Source organism: Danio rerio, chromosome 23 (assembly GCF_052040795.2).
Source record: "Danio rerio strain M-AB ecotype USA chromosome 23, GRCz13ab, whole genome shotgun sequence".
Taxonomy (NCBI): Eukaryota; Metazoa; Chordata; class Actinopteri; order Cypriniformes; family Danionidae; genus Danio; species Danio rerio.
The window spans coordinates 44,722,501-44,739,148 of NC_141043.1; the positions used below are offsets into that span (position 1 = coordinate 44,722,501).

General features: G+C 35.5%; 1 protein-coding gene and 1 long non-coding RNA gene across 3 annotated transcripts in view; one reads left to right on the top strand and one right to left on the bottom strand.

Annotated features, from left to right (window-relative positions):
- The window catches only part of scube3 (signal peptide, CUB domain, EGF-like 3), a 294,145-nt gene that overhangs the window by 70,507 nt on the left and 206,990 nt on the right, over positions 1-16,648 (bottom strand). For both annotated transcript variants that reach the window (XM_087304850.1, NM_001260501.3), the window contains 1 exon segment: positions 5,841-5,963. In XM_087304850.1, the coding sequence (XP_087160976.1) occupies positions 5,841-5,963 (123 nt within the window).
- LOC147838283 (uncharacterized) lies at positions 10,971-14,948 on the top strand. Its single transcript, XR_015524123.1, has 3 exons — positions 10,971-12,342; positions 12,704-12,952; positions 13,236-14,948. It is a non-coding gene; the product is annotated as an uncharacterized LOC147838283 (long non-coding RNA).

Here is a 16,648-nt window from a genome sequence, read left to right on the forward strand (position 1 = left end):
CAAGTAGGCGCGGCCAACCGTCGCCATTTTGGTCACGCGTCATCACACCCACGGCGGGATACCAAACAAGGGCAAAGAGGCGGAGAGTGAGTGGAGCTACAGACACCTGCTAGCATTTAGCTTGGACCTGGTTCAGACACACTTTACTTTGGGAGAAATGCTTAATACTTTATCACCTGTGACTCGTTTGTATTCTGACCACTTGTGCTTGGTTGTACACTATATCAATAAACTGTTTAGACTTTTAAAAACACTGCTGTAATACATTGAGCCACTAAACATTGATCTTATGACGTTTTTCAACAGGAGGAAAACGCGAATTACTTACAAACACTTCAGATATAGTCTGTGTTAGTAAATGTAAGACTATTGGTGAAATCCAGCATAACACTGTATGACAACGCTTCAGATGACTGTTCTAGAGCCTACAGCTAATCAATCTGACAGATTCTGGAGTGCATTACAGCTCTAAATATAAATATAAACGATAAATGATCTTAAATAAAACAAATACATGTACAGAGATGGTATATAAGCATATAACTTTACTCACATGGGAAACGGAGGCCACGTGAATGGTTTGTGAGCACAATTAAGTGCCCTCAGCATGCCATGCCATCTAATAATTGTGGGAAACAAGTCCAAAAGGCAGTTGACTGTGTAAAGCCACATAAAACAACACAGAAATACGATAAATATGCCGAGTTCAGTGGCTAATCTGCAGGATTCAGCTGAGGTGACGTGACGGCGACCAGCGAGATCTAGCCGTCACTCAAGTGGCCACTCCCTTAATTATGCAAACTTAATATAACTTAATATAAAGGAAACGGATGAGTTATAAAAAAATTCACCCCCCTCACAGTTGTCATGAAGGATAATATTACCTGTATTAACCAAAATCTTTTTTTGTACCAGGCTGTAAACACCTTTTTTTCTGCTGTAAAGTTGGCCATTCTAACAGTGGGCTCAATTGAAATTTGCTCTGTTTTGGAGCCAGGAGAGGCCAGGACTAGCGGAATTTCGGACGAATTGCAGTTTTAGTTACTTCCGTATTGGCTTCTTGAGGGAGAGCAGGAGGTTGCCGCTTGGTCACAACCTGCAGGTTCTGTTCACTGAAGCAGACGCGCGCGTATGGCAAGCCGTTTTAGCATTTAAACCTTTGTTCTGACTATCCATAAATATATTTAATTCATATTTAATTAAATTCATTTAGAGATATCTCTAATTATATTTTGACTAGTCGAATTATAATTATGACTAGTCAAAATATAATTAGAGATATCTCTAAATATATTAATGGATAGTCAGATCAAAGGTTTAAATGCTAAATCGGCTTGCCATACGCGCGCGTCTATCATCTGCCCTTTCCCAGGTAGCAAAGAATTCTGGCCCAGATTTGGCACAAATCTGGCACATCAGGCATTCATCCGGCACTGGCATACAGCATGTGGGCCAAACATGGCCCAGATTTGGCAGAGGTGGCACCGTCTTGGAGGCGGCAGACAAGACATGGGCCAGATGTCAAATGTAGTATTTGGCCCATATGTTCAAAACTGATCTGTGGCCCACATAAGTTTGGCCTTTCTGGAACCACATTTAAAATACATAAAAATATTTTTTCGAGTAAAAAAATATTTCAATACACAGTCATTCCATCTTCCACTTGCATCTTCTAATGCCTTCATTTTAATCTAGGAAACAATCAAGATTGAATTATTTGAATTAATCTATTCTTTCTTGTATGTTGCAACTAAATTTACCCTAAAATAAAATTTTTTTTATTATTCAAATTATTATTTTGCTAATTATATTATTATTAACCAATGATGAAATACCATAATATACAGACGGGAGTGTTAAAATGTTAAGTCAATTGTTTTTGTGCTGCTTGTCTCATGCACAAACACCAGAAAAAATTCAAAAATCCAAATCTACCAATCAGGTTGCTTGGAGAAAAAGCGCGCCTGTAGCGCGCCTAATGCGCAATGCTTTATGGGTTTATCAATATAATATTGCAGTCGTAACCATTGGTCGTGACTCTCGGTTTTCTGTTCAGTTTTCAAATATATTTTCTTCCGGTGAACGGTGTATAACGTCAGTCTGCTGATTTAGCTAGCTTGGTTAATTTTAACCACGATTAAAAAACAACGAAACAAAACTTCTAATTTGAAAAATACTCTTGGATCTAAAGAGGACGGTGACGGCGGGCGGCCACTTGTACGCACTTCACTAACGGTCTTGGACCTAACTGGAGCAAAGGCATTTTGGTAAGTAATAATTGGATTTCTAATATATTGTTTCAGATCAGTTATCAGTTTCATCGTCGGAAATGTAAATGTCATCGACGTGGTTGTCAGTGTATACCCATAAGCTCGATAAATATTCTTTAACGTTAGCTAAAGTTAATTTATCTCATGTTAAGTGGCACATCATGATAAATAAACTCCAAAATAATATGTAAATTAACAGAAGACATGGTATAACACAATTTAAGGATATTTATTCGTTTCGTTTATCCTTATCGAACGTTACTGAGATTATCTCATTAAAAGTTGGACCATTTTCGTGCTGTGATGTTAACCCATAGCCCTTGCAAAGTTGCTTTTTACGTAATAAAGCGAGAGATGAAGGGCATTTCAAGCAAAAACAGAATGATCACTTGGAATGATTCAAAATGTATTCCAAAATCACACCCCTCTCCAGCACGCACGCACGCACGCATGCATTGGAAAGGGAGATCTTTCATGTATTATATTTGTATTATGAAGAAAAACGAAGCCTAAATTATGAGGAAATATGCTTAATTAAAGCTAAGATATATCAAATTTAAGTATGCTGTATACATTATGTGCTTATGTCGATAAGAAAGCTCTCTACTTTTATGTGCATGTGAATAAATAGGCAATTTTAGATTAGTTTGTTTCATGCCTGAACTATTAACGTTAAGTAAAAACAGTGAACAGGTTAGAGAAATAGATTTAAAGGGATAGTTCACACAAAAAATAGTGTACAATTACTCTCCTCAAATGGTTCCAAATCTTTATGATTTTTAAATTTTTTTTCTATTAAACACCAAATAAAATGTTTTGAAAAAAGCAGAAAACATGTATTTGACTTTCATAGTAGGAAAAACTAATAGCAACAAATACAAGAGTTAATGTTTCTAATAATGTTTTTTTTTTAAATGTGCTTGTCAATAACAGTAAAAACACACACACACACAAAAAAAACAGAATAACAGTTTGACTTAGGGCTGCACGATTAATTGTATTATTTTCATGAGAACTAAATTTGTGGCCACCAATCAATAATTAAATATCATCGCGGTTGTACATTATAAACACCAAGGAGTGTTTAAATTTTTATCATTAAAAAACAGCGAATGACATCAGGTTAGATGCTTTCATTTTGGAACAGACTTAGCAGAATCTCAAACCTTGAGCATACATCACTTGCATAAGTTTTGCCATGGTCATTACATTAAGACGCCTACTGGTTTAAAAAGGCCTAAATTAAAAGAAGATGGACAAATGAGAACTTTTCTGTCATAAACTATAGTAAAACAACAACTTGTCAAAAAGAATAAAAAAAAAACGAAACCCCGTAAACACATTAAATACAGGCATAGAGAAAAGGGTGCTCTTTTATTATCAGCTGTCAATCACCGCCTGCTCTTTTTTTTTTCATGGTCATTGCATCTTTGCCGTGTGCTGTGTAAATGCAGACAATCAGATATGAGTCACTTTAAAAAAACGATGTAAATAATTCAGCAAAAAAATCGGACAGTCACAAATCAAAATTGACCATCAAGATCTGCAGTGTAAATGCAGCCTTACTGTCCTTATTTGCTGGTGAACAAAGAGTGTTGAACCAATTATAGCATTTTACTAAAGCAGAGATTTAAAAGAACACTGCCAAAATATATCTTATTATTAAATTGCACACAGCTTTGTGAAAAGGAACTTAGACTGAATTCCTCCTGGAGCCATATTACTAAAATTATTTGCTTCAATTAAAAGTCGAAGCATGTCTGTCAATATGTTCTGGTTGAGTTTTAATATAATTGTTTTTTAAAATCCAATATCCACATTAACTGTTGATAAAAAAGCTAATTTCAAACATTTACATATCTGTTTCAGCGGCTGTGAGACAAAACCGCCTGACATCTGAAGCCTCAGAAAAAGACATTGACTCAACCATCAAAAGATCGCTATATCTGGCCCCGGATAGGGATGGTGGCAGGAAAGAGAGACAGAAGCGAAAGGAGAATCAGGAGAAAACTGGTTAAAGAACTTGCTTATATGGGATTTGCAACTTAAAAGAGTGCAAAATGCTGTGTGTTCTGATGTTAAAGATTTACAGTATGATGATTTCTCTTGTTGTGTCATATTTTCTTAAATGTGAAATAATAAAGATTGTTCAGAACAGTCATTGTTGTGATTTGATCTGGGAAGGGTTTAGTTTGGCTGCAGGTTTAGTTCATGTGGATTAGGCTTAGGTGTGGCTCACTTTTGGGCTCTCTGGTTAAAGACTGGTCTTAACATGGTTTAATTATGGCTCAGTTTTGGTTCCAAATATTATCTTGATCTGGTCCGGCTGAGGGCCAGTTATGGCCCACATAGCAAAATTTCTCTGGCCCAGCTCTGGCCCACACAATCAGCCTTTTGCTTGGCCCACATGCCTCAGTGAATTACGGTACATGACTGGACCAAGTCTGGCTTCCAGACAATGACCATTCATGTGCCATAACTGGCCCAGTTCAGGCCCAGTTATGGGTTACTAACTTGGCTAAGACCTGGCCCAGATATGGTCCGTGTTTGGCCCTTGCCCGGAAGCCAGACTTGGTCCAGTCATGTACCGTAATTCACTGCGGCATGTGGGCCAAGTAAAAGCTGATTGTGTGGGCCAGAGCTGGGCCAGATATATTTTGCTATGTGGGTTGTAGTAACAGCTCACGTCTTGTGTGATTTTGCGGCTGCTAATACATCATTATATGAAGACAGAATGATATTTTAGGGTGAATTGTACCTTATAAATACAGTATGTGACTCTTTCAACACCATTAGGAGGTATCCCTGTCGCTGTGCAAAGTATGTAAATCACTGTGAAGACTTTAAAACTTAGGATGTTTGACCCAGTATGCGTGTCAAAAAGCGGACGAGTCTAAATCAATGACTGGACAACTGAAATGTTGCCAGACGTCTGATTTTGAGAGGATGGGCCATCCTCTATTTCAGCTCCACTCATCTTGGTCTGCTAACATTACTGCTGCTGCAATCTGAACTCACGTGCGACAGCAGGTGGAACGTAGCTCACGTGCAAACAGCTCAACTAATAAGAGAAAACGGACGTCATATCGTAATCATATCGTCATAATGCCACGATGCATATCGAGACATTTTTGCATCGCAATAAATCGTACAACGATAAATCGTTACACCCCTACCAAAAACACATCAAAAATGCAAATCGATTTGATGTCAATGGATCATATGTCAAAAACGACAGCTAACATTGGGTTAAAAAAATCAAAAATTGATTAAAGGACTGTCCTGTAATCAGTTTTTGATGCCATTTTTAGATGCTAACATTAAGGTAGTTTACAAGCATTTGGAGCTTTCAGATAAATCAAACTTTGCATATATTATAATACTTTTCCTGCTGTAATGTTGATGGTCAAAAGTGCTTCAATGTGTGGATGTCATTAAGGTTTTGACATTAAATCAATCAGCATTTTTGACATGCTTTTTGACGTCATGCTTGATGTGGTTTCAGAATCAAGCTCCTGCTGGCTATATGTTCACTTTTCATTGGATGAGCATTTTGATTGGCTGGCCTACCTTGGCACGTCCTCTCATTGGTCAGGAGTTTGTATCCTTTCTTGCAGCTGCACTCGAAGCTGCCGACGGTGTTTCTGCAAACGTGATCACAGCCACCGTTGTTCATGCGACATTCATCAATGTCTGTAATCAGAGAGAGAGAGAGAGAGACTGAGCAAACACACACATGTGCAGGATTACAGCGCTCCTTTCAGCTCGCCATGATTCAAACCAGCAGGAGAGGATCAACCTCAAATAATACAAAGGTAAAAGAGGTGAATGGCTGTAAATATGAGAGATTTGTCTGGGCTTAAACTATCAACTCACTGTTTGAGAGAAACTAAATGAAATGAAAAGAATAAAGAAAAGAAATGGAAAAAAGAAAGAGAAAGTGAAGGAAACAAAATAAAAGAGGAAAACCAATGAAAAGATCATAAAAAAATTAAAATAGTAGTTTTTGGAAAGTTTTTCACACATTTGCTTTATAATGTTTACATGTTTTACTATAAACATAATAAATATAATTTTTATTTCATTTAGTCGTTCATTCATTTCCCTTTATTCGTCAGGGGTCACCACAGCGGAATGAACCGCCAACTTATCCAGCATATGTTTTACCCAACGGGTGCCCTTTCAGCTGCAACCCAGTAGTGGGAAACACACATACACACTTAGGACGTATTCACATTACCTACAGTTGCCTTGAACCATGCTGAAGCGTGATTGTACCGCTTCCACTCTCTTCTTCGGCCTGCATTCACATTGCATCCGAGCCAGAGCATGCTTACGTCATCAACGATCTCTCGCTCAACACAATGGAGATTGCTTTAATTATATTATATATATTGTATACGATTACATTATATCGTTTGGAATGCAGTGACCACCCAACAGATCAGCCAAAGTCCTCGTGCTGCAGGTATTAGAACAGGGCTGGCTAACCCTGTTCCTGGAGAGCCACCTTCCTGCAGATTCCTGCAACCCATATCAAACACACCTGAACCAATTAATTAGGACCTGAACACCACGTGATAATTACAGGCAGGTGTGTATGATATGGACTGCAACTGAAATCTGCAGGAAGGTGGCTCTCCAGGAACTGGGTTCCCCTGTATTAGAAGGTTTGCTGAACGTGCAGCGAGGGGTTTGCATCTTTAATAAACTATGACAGTTTGTGTTCATTGAACAGTAAGAATGATTAATACATCCATATAAAACAGTCCCTTAAGTGACGTTGCGTCTTCGGTTTTGGGCTCAGGTGTGCTTTGCACCCACACTACAAGCGTATCGTGCCAAAGCCCAACTGGACTGCGCTCTGGCACAGCTCTTCCAATCAGGGCAGGGCCGACCAACTGAACCGCGCCTGGGCCCGATTTGGAGCACTCACACTTGTCAAACAAACCGGGAAATGCGCCTGGGCACGGTTCGTATAGCATTGTGTGAGTGCACCCTTAGACACACTAATACACTACGGAGAATTTAGTTTATCAAATTCACCTATATCGCATGTTTTTGGACTGTGGGGGAAACCGGAGCACCCAGGAAACCCATACCAACACAGGGAGAACATGCAAACTCCACAAAGAAATGCCAACTGACTCAGTCGGGAGCCGAACCAGCAACCTTCTTGCTGTGAGGTGACAGTGCTAACCACTGAGCCACTGTGTCGCCCCAATAGTTTTTATTTCAAATAATTTAAAAAATAAAAAGAAAAGAAAGAAAAAAATGAAACAAAATAAAATAAAACAGAAAAACAATTAAAACAAAAAGAATGCACAGAATAAAATAATATTTAATTGTTTCAAAAAATTCACACATTCTTTAACAAAAAACAAACAAACAACATTTTACCTATTAAATATAATTATTTGAAATATTTAATTAATATAAAATTGATTTTTAAATATTTAAAGCTGTAATACAAATATTTAAAAAAGAAAAGAATCCTTTTAAATTTAAACAAAACTATTTTTATATTTTAAGGAAAATAAATTCCAATTATAGAGTAAATAATTCTCATAAAATATCAATATTTTGTTTACACATAAATATAAAAATTATACGGTAGACGATTAAAATAATTCGTTATTTTATTACAGTTAAATAAGCTAGCATATAGTCAACCATCCTGAAAATTACCAAAGAAATTAGCTTTTTTCCCCTTGAAGGAACATAAATAATTCAAATACACAAATTTCTCAATTTTCTAAAATGTTAACCAAATATATGCACACAATTATTAAACCACTGCAATAAAACCACACTGCAAACATAACAGTTTTCTTTTACTAAATTTTTTTTAATAATCTCTTAAATCAATCTGCCTTTACCTGAGTTGCAAAATCGCTGATGAATTGTCCTTTTTTCTGAGATCAAAATGAAGTCACTGCTAATGGGGTCAATAAATAAATAAACTCGTTTTGCCTTTATTTTTTAAGTTTATTTTTTGAAGAGTAATTAAAAATAATTACAACACTTTCCAGTGGAGTCTGAAAAACAAACTTGTTTTTCTTCATTTTTAAGTTAAACAAAAACAACGCTTTCCAGTGGAGTCTAATAAACAAAAATTAGTTTTCCCTTTATTTTTTTTTTTATTTTCTAAAAAAAAAAATCAAAAATAAAAACCCTTTCCAGTGGAGTACGAAAAATAAACTCGTTTTCTGTTTATTTTTAAAGTTTATTTTCCATAAGAATTCATCGAATATAATAACACTTTCCAGTCGAGTCTGAAAAATTAACTAGTTTTCTTTTATTTTTTAGTTTATTTTCCTGAAGAACTAATCGAAAACAAGAACAATGCTTTCCAGTTGAGTCCAAACAACAAACTTGTTTTCCCTTTATTTTTTCCCTTTAGCTTTATTTTTTATTCCCTTTTTTTTTCATTTGCTTATATTTTTCCAAAATAATTAATCGAAAATAAAAGCACTTTCTAAGGGTGTACAAAAAATAAACTCATTCTCTCTTTATTTTTAAAGTTTATTTTCCAGAATAATTCATAAAAAATAAGAAGAATGCTTTATAGTGGAGTCTGAAAAACAAACCATTTTTTTCTTTATTTTTTAGTTTATTTTACCAGAAGTCATCGAAAATAAAAATGCTTTCCAGAGGAGTCCGGTCAAGTTTTCCAGTCAAGTTCCGAAAAATAAACTTGTTTAAATTTTATTTTTAAAGTTTATTTTCCAAAAGTCATTGAAAATAAAAACGTTTTCCAGTTGCTTTTCTATGTTTTACACAGCTGATGCTCTTCCAGCTGCAACCCAGTACTAGGAAACACCCATACACTCTTGCATTCACACTCATACACTTTGGCCAATTTATTCTATTCAGTTCACTTTGGACTGTGAGGGAAATCGGAGCACCTGGAGGAAACCCACGCCAACAAGGTGAGAACATGCAAACTCTATACATAAATGCCAACTGATCTAGCCAGGACTCGAATCAGCGACCTTCTCGGTGTGAGGCGGTTGTACTACCCATTGAGCCACCTTAACGCACAAAAAAACCTGATTTTCCCTTTATTATTTTAGTTTCAAACTCCACCAGAAAGTATTGTTCTTTTTTTCTATGAATTCCTCAAACAAGACCTAATATCTCAAGTGATTTCCGACAGTTTAAATGCATGTACTGGAAAACAGAACATCAGTGCTGATTTTCATCTCTGTCCCGGACACACATGTGGTGAATGCGCGACTTCAGATCATTTCTGCGGTTCGTTAGAACATTCAGGACATCACAGAGGAAGTCTTTCAGGATCCTGTCTCCTCTGGCCTGTTCTCTGTAAATCGAGGATCAATATATCATCAGCTCTCGGTGGGCTTTGATTGAGCTGCGCTGGATGTTTCTGATTAGGGTTGAATCATCTGAGTAAATGAGGCGTTCATCTCCGAATCATCTGGAGAAAATAACGGCATTAGAAGCAGAAGAAAGCGCTGCTCGTCTCGCTCTGGGCCCCGAGTCTTCTCGTGCCAGTGCTGTCTGGGGATGTTTTTCTTTGTTTCTTCTGCAGCAGAACTAATAAAACCCAATGTTCTTTTATCGGTCTTGTTAGCGTAACGTTATGAGCGCTAGAGGCCACGCTGGCTCCCAGTTTTGGATGCACGAACCAGACAACCTCACTTCAAGCCGCTCTTTTGTTCTTTGGTTAACTTATTTTTAATCGTATTTGCTCATTTATGTCATTGTTTGCTGTAATAGGTTTGAAAAGAACCATTTAAATAACCAATAATAACCTCTACATCTATCTATCTATCTATCTATCTATCTATCTATCTATCTATCTATCTATCTATCTATCTATCTATCTATCTATATATATATATATATATATATATATATATATATATATATATATATATAAATGTATACATTTTACAGTGCCATAAATGAGTAAGCCCTGACATATCTCTCTTTTAAATTAATACTTAATATAGGATGCTAAATTATATAGTTATTATACATTTGCACTTCCCTAATTAGCTTAACTTGCCTAATTACTATAAGGAGGAAGACATATATATATATATATATATATATATATATATATATATATATATATATATATATATATATATATAAATATATATGGCAAATATCTGTGTTTGTTTTTAAATAATAAATAAACAATATTTCTAAAAATAATACAATTTTTATATAAATATTTGATATTGGACACAATTTAAATTTCATTTCTTTTATGTCAGTTTCAATGTTTAGCAGTTTAATAGACACCTTAAGCCTAGTTCACACTACAGGATTTTAAACATGACCTGACTTTGTGTCTTTTAATCTCTGTGGTGTTCACACTACGCAACAACTCATTCCCCATCAGTTCATTCAAGCTACCAAACCACAGCCAATGAAAATTTGAGGGAGGAGTCATCAGAAAAAGATGAACACTATTGGCTGCTTGTGTGCTGATTACATCACTGACAGCGTTTCAAGCTTTGGAGAAAGCATTTAAAAACATCGTCAAATCAGCTGATTTACCAGCGGATTAATCACTCATCTGCAAGGTTTGAGTGGATAGATACACAGAGAGTTTTTAATTTTTGTAATTTTATAACTCTTTGAAATAAAACTAACATGTTTATAACACCCTGCCGCTTTCTAACTATTAGTGTATTTCTTCCTGACATTGTTATTTTTTTTATTACAAAACAGTAAAGAACTGAGCATTTCTGCCTTAAATTACCATATTGGTTAAAATGACTGCATGCATGTCTCATACTTTTCACTGTGACTTTAAATATGTGTGCATTTTCTTGCCTAGCAACTTCCTGCTAACATAAACAAAACTTTCTGATGGCAAAAACATCAATTTACTTCAGATATCTTTCAAAACAGCATATTCTGTGCTGTGAAATAGCTCCTGTTTGAAAGTGAAAATGAAAACCAAGCCTTTAAGTGTTTTAGTATCTTAACTACATATTTATAGGCTGTATTACCAAAAAAATATTATATTCTTAGGGTAATGGTGTCATTAAATATGATGCCAGACATTCAAAGCTTAATTTTAATATCTCAATAATAGCTTTGAATGTAAATATGTTGTGAAAATATGGCGTTTCATATGAGAACGGTCAGAATGAGCAGTATGGTAATTCTAATAGTTACAGAATTCTAGTTCCACTGTTAATTTATCCTACTCTCATGTCTGTGCTAACGCAGAATGAAGCGAGTGCACTGATGCCCATTCTGACCAATCACAGATGTTTCTGCTGAGCTCCTGAACACATAGCCATTCAGCTCATGCTGATATGCTCTCTCATTGGCTGTAGCTCGTCACTACATCTGACCACACGTGGGGTTGAGTCGGCCGACTGCTCTGGAATATTTAGCATGCTGAATGTTGGATTTCCGTCTGCGAGGTGTCGGCGACGTGTCAGCGAGCCTCGTTGATGCGTTGCTCAGTAGTTCACACATAAAGAGCGGCGAGCGCCGAGCACCCGCAGATTTCTTCCCGATCACAGCCCGATCTGGCGGCGAGCTCGTTAACTTCCAAATCGGGCTCAAATCAGGCTTAAAATCCTCTAGTGTGAACTAGGCATTAGTAATATTTATTAGGTTTATACAGTTCTTTGTACCACAATGTCGGGACAAATCAACACATCGCTGCTAGATGGCTCCACTAACTCGGTTTAGTGCTCCTGTGTCCACAGAATATACATTTTCCTGCAATTTAGTGACTCTTTATTCCACGTGATAAACAAACTACTTGTCAGTCAACAATTCAAACAGTTTAAGCTATTAAAACGTTTAAAGGCCTTAAAATATTAAGTTCAGCTGAATTGAGTAGTCTAATATTATGGAAGCCCATACCCGCCACTGAATAAAAAAATAAAAAATAAATACAATGTAAAAAAATTTATGAAGTCAGAATTCTGAGTTAAGTCAAAACTGCAAGTTATAAAGACAGAATTGCAAGTTATTAAGTCAGAATTCTGAGTAATAGTCAGAATCGCGAGTTGTAAAGTCAGAATTCAGAGTAAAGTCAGAATTGTGAGTTATTAAGTCAGAATTCAGAGTAAAGTCAGAATTGTGAGTTGTAAAGTCAGAATCGTGAGTTATAAAGTCAGAATTCCGAGTTATATATTCATGATTCTAATTATTAAGTCAGAATTGCGATGTATTAAGTCAGAATTCTGAGAAAAGTCCGAATTGCAAGTTATAAAGTCAGAATACCCAGTAATAGTCAGAATTGTGAGTTAAGTCAGAATTCCGAGTTGTAAAGTTAGAATCGCGAGTTATAAAATCAGAATTCCGAGTTACAAATTTGCAATTCTAATTATTAAGTCAGAAATGCGATGTATTAAGTCCGAATTCATAGTTAAGTCAGAATTGCAAGTTATAAAGTCTGAATTATGAGTTATTAAGTCAGAATGCAGAGAAAAGTCAGAATTGCTAGTTATAAAGTCAGAATTCCAAGTAATAGTCAGAATCGCGAGTTATAAAGTCTTAATTATGAGTTATAAAGTCTGAATCAGGAATTATAAAGTTAGAATTGTGAGTTATAAAGTCAGAATTTCGAGTAATAGTCAGAATTGTGAATTATAAAGTCAGAATTGTGAATTATAAAGTCAGAATCAGGAATTATAAAGTCAGAATTGTGAGTTATTAAGTCAGAATTCCGAGTTGTAAAGTCAGAATCGCAAGTTATAAAATCATAATTCTGCGTTATAAATTGGCAATTCTAATTATTAAGTCAGAATTGCAATGTATTAAGTCCAAATTCCGAGTTAAGTCAGAATTGCAAGTTATGAAGTCCGAATTATGAGTTATTAAGTCAGAATTCAGAGAAAAGTCAGAATTGCAATTTATAAAGTCAGAATTCCGAGTAATAGTCAGAATTGTGAGTTATAAAGCCAGAATTGTGAGTAATAAAGTCTTAATTGTGAATTATAAAGTCAGAATTCCGAGTAATAGTCAGAATCGCGAGTTATAAATTCTTAATTATGAGTTATAAAGTCAGAATAAGGAGTTATAAAGTTAGAATTGTGAGTTATTAAGTCAGAATTCAGAATAAAGTCAGAATTCCAAGTCGTAAAGTCAGCATTGTAAGTTAAAAAGTCACAATTGTGAATTATAAAGTCAGAATTGCGAGTTTTAAGTCAGAATTGTGAATTATAAAGTCAGAATTGCGAGTTTTAAGTCAGAATTGTGAATTATAAAGTCAGAATTGTGAATTATAAAGTCAGAATTGTGAGTTGTAAAGTCAGAATTGTGAGTTATAAAGTAAGAATTGCGAGGTATTCATATCCAAAACACAGACAAGGAAACTCTCGAGTGCTTTCAGAGAAAGAAAATCTTGAAAGAAAAGCTGTAGAATGGCCTAGCCAATCACCTGACATGAATCAAATAGAGAATACAAAATAAAGCTCAGATTTGACAGACGAGACCCAAAGACCCATCAAGATTTTGGCACTCTGTTGAAGTCTGTGAAAAACTCAAACCTGAGCAACGCATGTGACTTTATTCTCCATATGAAAGGCTTCACCAATAAAGACTTTTATAAAAAGTATTAAGTAGATCAGTACTTTCTCTCTTTGTGCCATTTCAATTATGGCACAAATGTTATTACACAGAACTCATTTTGCAGATTAGTTTTGATTTGTTTTATTTTAACGTTTGTATTGTTTGTTTAAAATCTGCTTCAATTCCACTTCAACAGTTCCTCAGAAATATTATTTCCAGAAAAACATGACGTGTTCAATACTTATTTTCCCCGCAATTAAACAATTAGTAATTGTTTATACCATCATAGTTTATAGTATTTAGTCTAATACAGCGACACTTTTTCATGTAATTAAGATCTGAAGAACTGGAAGTGGCGGACTATGGCATAATAAAAGATCTGCTACTTTCAGATAAAAAAAAAAAAGACCACTACTCCTGTGATTCCACACTCAGCCATTGTTTGTTGTGAATTTGCGCCCTCTAGTGGCGAACATTACATTTCCAACATTTGAAAAAATAAATAAATGCATGTCCTATTCCTTTTAGATACATTCAATTGTGTACCAAAGATGAAGGAAAGTCTTAGGTGTGTGAAACAACATGACAATGAGTAATTAATGACCGAAATTTAACTACTGTATCTCCTAAAATCAAAATCATTTTTTTATGCAGTGGCATCTTGGTGGTTTTTTAGGTGTCATCAAAATGGTTGAGTCAGATCTTTCATGAATTTCTCAGCAATATAATTATAAGGTCTTCAAAGAGAGAGCACTGTTTACAAGCTGAGAAACTCATAATTAGTGCAATTGTGAAATGAGAGGTGCAGTAATGAGTTTGAGTGGGCGTTTTCTGCTTTCTGAGTTCAGGACTGGACTCATCATGCTGTCAGTGTGTGAGGATCATCTTTACAAGGTTCAGTGCATTAAATAAGAAAACCGAATGAAATCTTCACAAAGACACTTAAAGCAATACACATCTGCATAAACTGAGTCTCAAATCAGGAACTGTCATATTAAAAAACCTAAAGTCTTCAAGTTTATTTCTGGAAACGGAAAAAACAAACCGCCATTTAACCAGCACTTGGTTATTATATACATTTCTCTTGTTTCCTTTAGGGGTTTTGGAACACTCAGTGAAAAGAATATTAGATTTAAATGAGGACATAAAAGACTAGACAAAAGAAAGAAAGAAAGAAAGAAAGAAAGAAAAAACAAAGAAATTGATTAAAGGAAGAAAGAAAGAAAAGGAATGAAGGGTGGTAGAAAATGAAAGGAAGCAAAGGAATAAAGGAAGAAAGGAAAATATTTAAGGGAGGAATGAAGGAAAAGAATGAAGGATTTAAGAAAAAGAAAAAAGGAAATGAAAGGAAAGAAGGATGGAAGGAAAGGATTGGAGGAAGGAAGGAAGGAAGGAAGAGAATGAAGGAATGAAGAAGGAGGTAAGGAAGGAAAAGAAAGAGGGCGGAAAAGAAAAGAATGAATAAGGAATGGAATGAAGAAAGCAAATGAATGGAAGGAAGGGAATGAAGGAATGAAAAGAAAACGAAAGGAAGAAAAGGAAGGGAGCAAAAGAATGAAGGGAAGGAAAGAAGGAAGGAAAGAAGGAAGAAGGAAAGAAATAAAAGGAGAAAAATGAAAGGAAGGAAAGAAAGGAAGAAAGAAAAATATGTGAATTAAGGAAAGAAAGGAAGAAAAACGTATGAAGGAAATAAAGGATTACAGCAAGGAAGAACAAAAGGAAGCAAAAGAATGAAGGAAGGAAAGAATTGAGTGAACAGAAGGAAGGAAAGAAAAGGAGGAAGGAAATGTATGAAGGAAGAAAAAAGGAAGGCAGGAAGGAAACAAATGAAGGAAGGTAAGGAATGAAGGAAGGAAGAAAAGAATGGAGTGAATAGAAGGAATGAAAGAAAGGGAGGAAGGAAATGAATGAAGGAAGGAAAAAGTAAGGAAGGAAGGAAGGAAGGAAGGAAGGAAGGAAGGAAGAAAGAAAGGAAGGAAGAAAATAAGGAAATAAAGAAAGGGAGGGGAAAAAGAAAGGAAGGCAATTAAAGAAAGGAAGGAATGAAGGAAAGAAAGGAGCAAGGAATGAAAGAGGAAGGAAGGATTGAGGGAAGGAAAGAAAGAAAGAATGAAAGAAAGGAATAAAGAAATGTAAGGAAGGAAGGAAAGAAGGAAGGTAACAAAGGAAGAAAGGAATGAAATTAATGCAGGAAGGAAAGGAATAAAGGAAGGGAGGAAGGAAGTATAAAAGGAAGAAAGGAAAGGAATGAAAGCAGAAAAGGAAAAGAAGGAATGAAGGAGGAAAGGAAAGGAAAGAAGGAAAAAAGGAGGGACGGAAAAGAATGAAGGAAGGAAAGTAAGAAGGAAATGAATGAAGGAAGGAATGGAAAGGAAGGAAAGGAAAGGAATGAATGAAAGTAACTATTGACGGAAAGAAGGAATGGAGTGAAGGAAGGAAAGAAAGAGAGGAAGGAAAGGAATGAGGGAAGAAAAAAATAAGAAATAAAGGAAGAAAGGAAAGAAGGGAGGCACAGAAAGAAGGAAGGAATGAAATAAAGGAAGGAAAGAAAGGAATGAATAAAAGGGATGAAGAAAGGTAAGGAAGTAAGGAAAGGCATTAAGGAAGGAGGCAAAGAAGGAAACAAAAGAAATGAAGGAAGAAAAGTAAGGAAGGGAAGGATAGAAGAAAAAGGGAAAGAAAATGTAGGAATGAAGGAAGGAAAGGAAGGAACACATGCTCTATGAGCTTATTTTGACATTAAATTGAAACATTAATAATAAGTCTGCTCTCATATGGCAATGCTCTACACTGCTAATGATAGATACACATGCACTTACAGCACATGACCATCGCAATCATGAACATTCTACAACAAC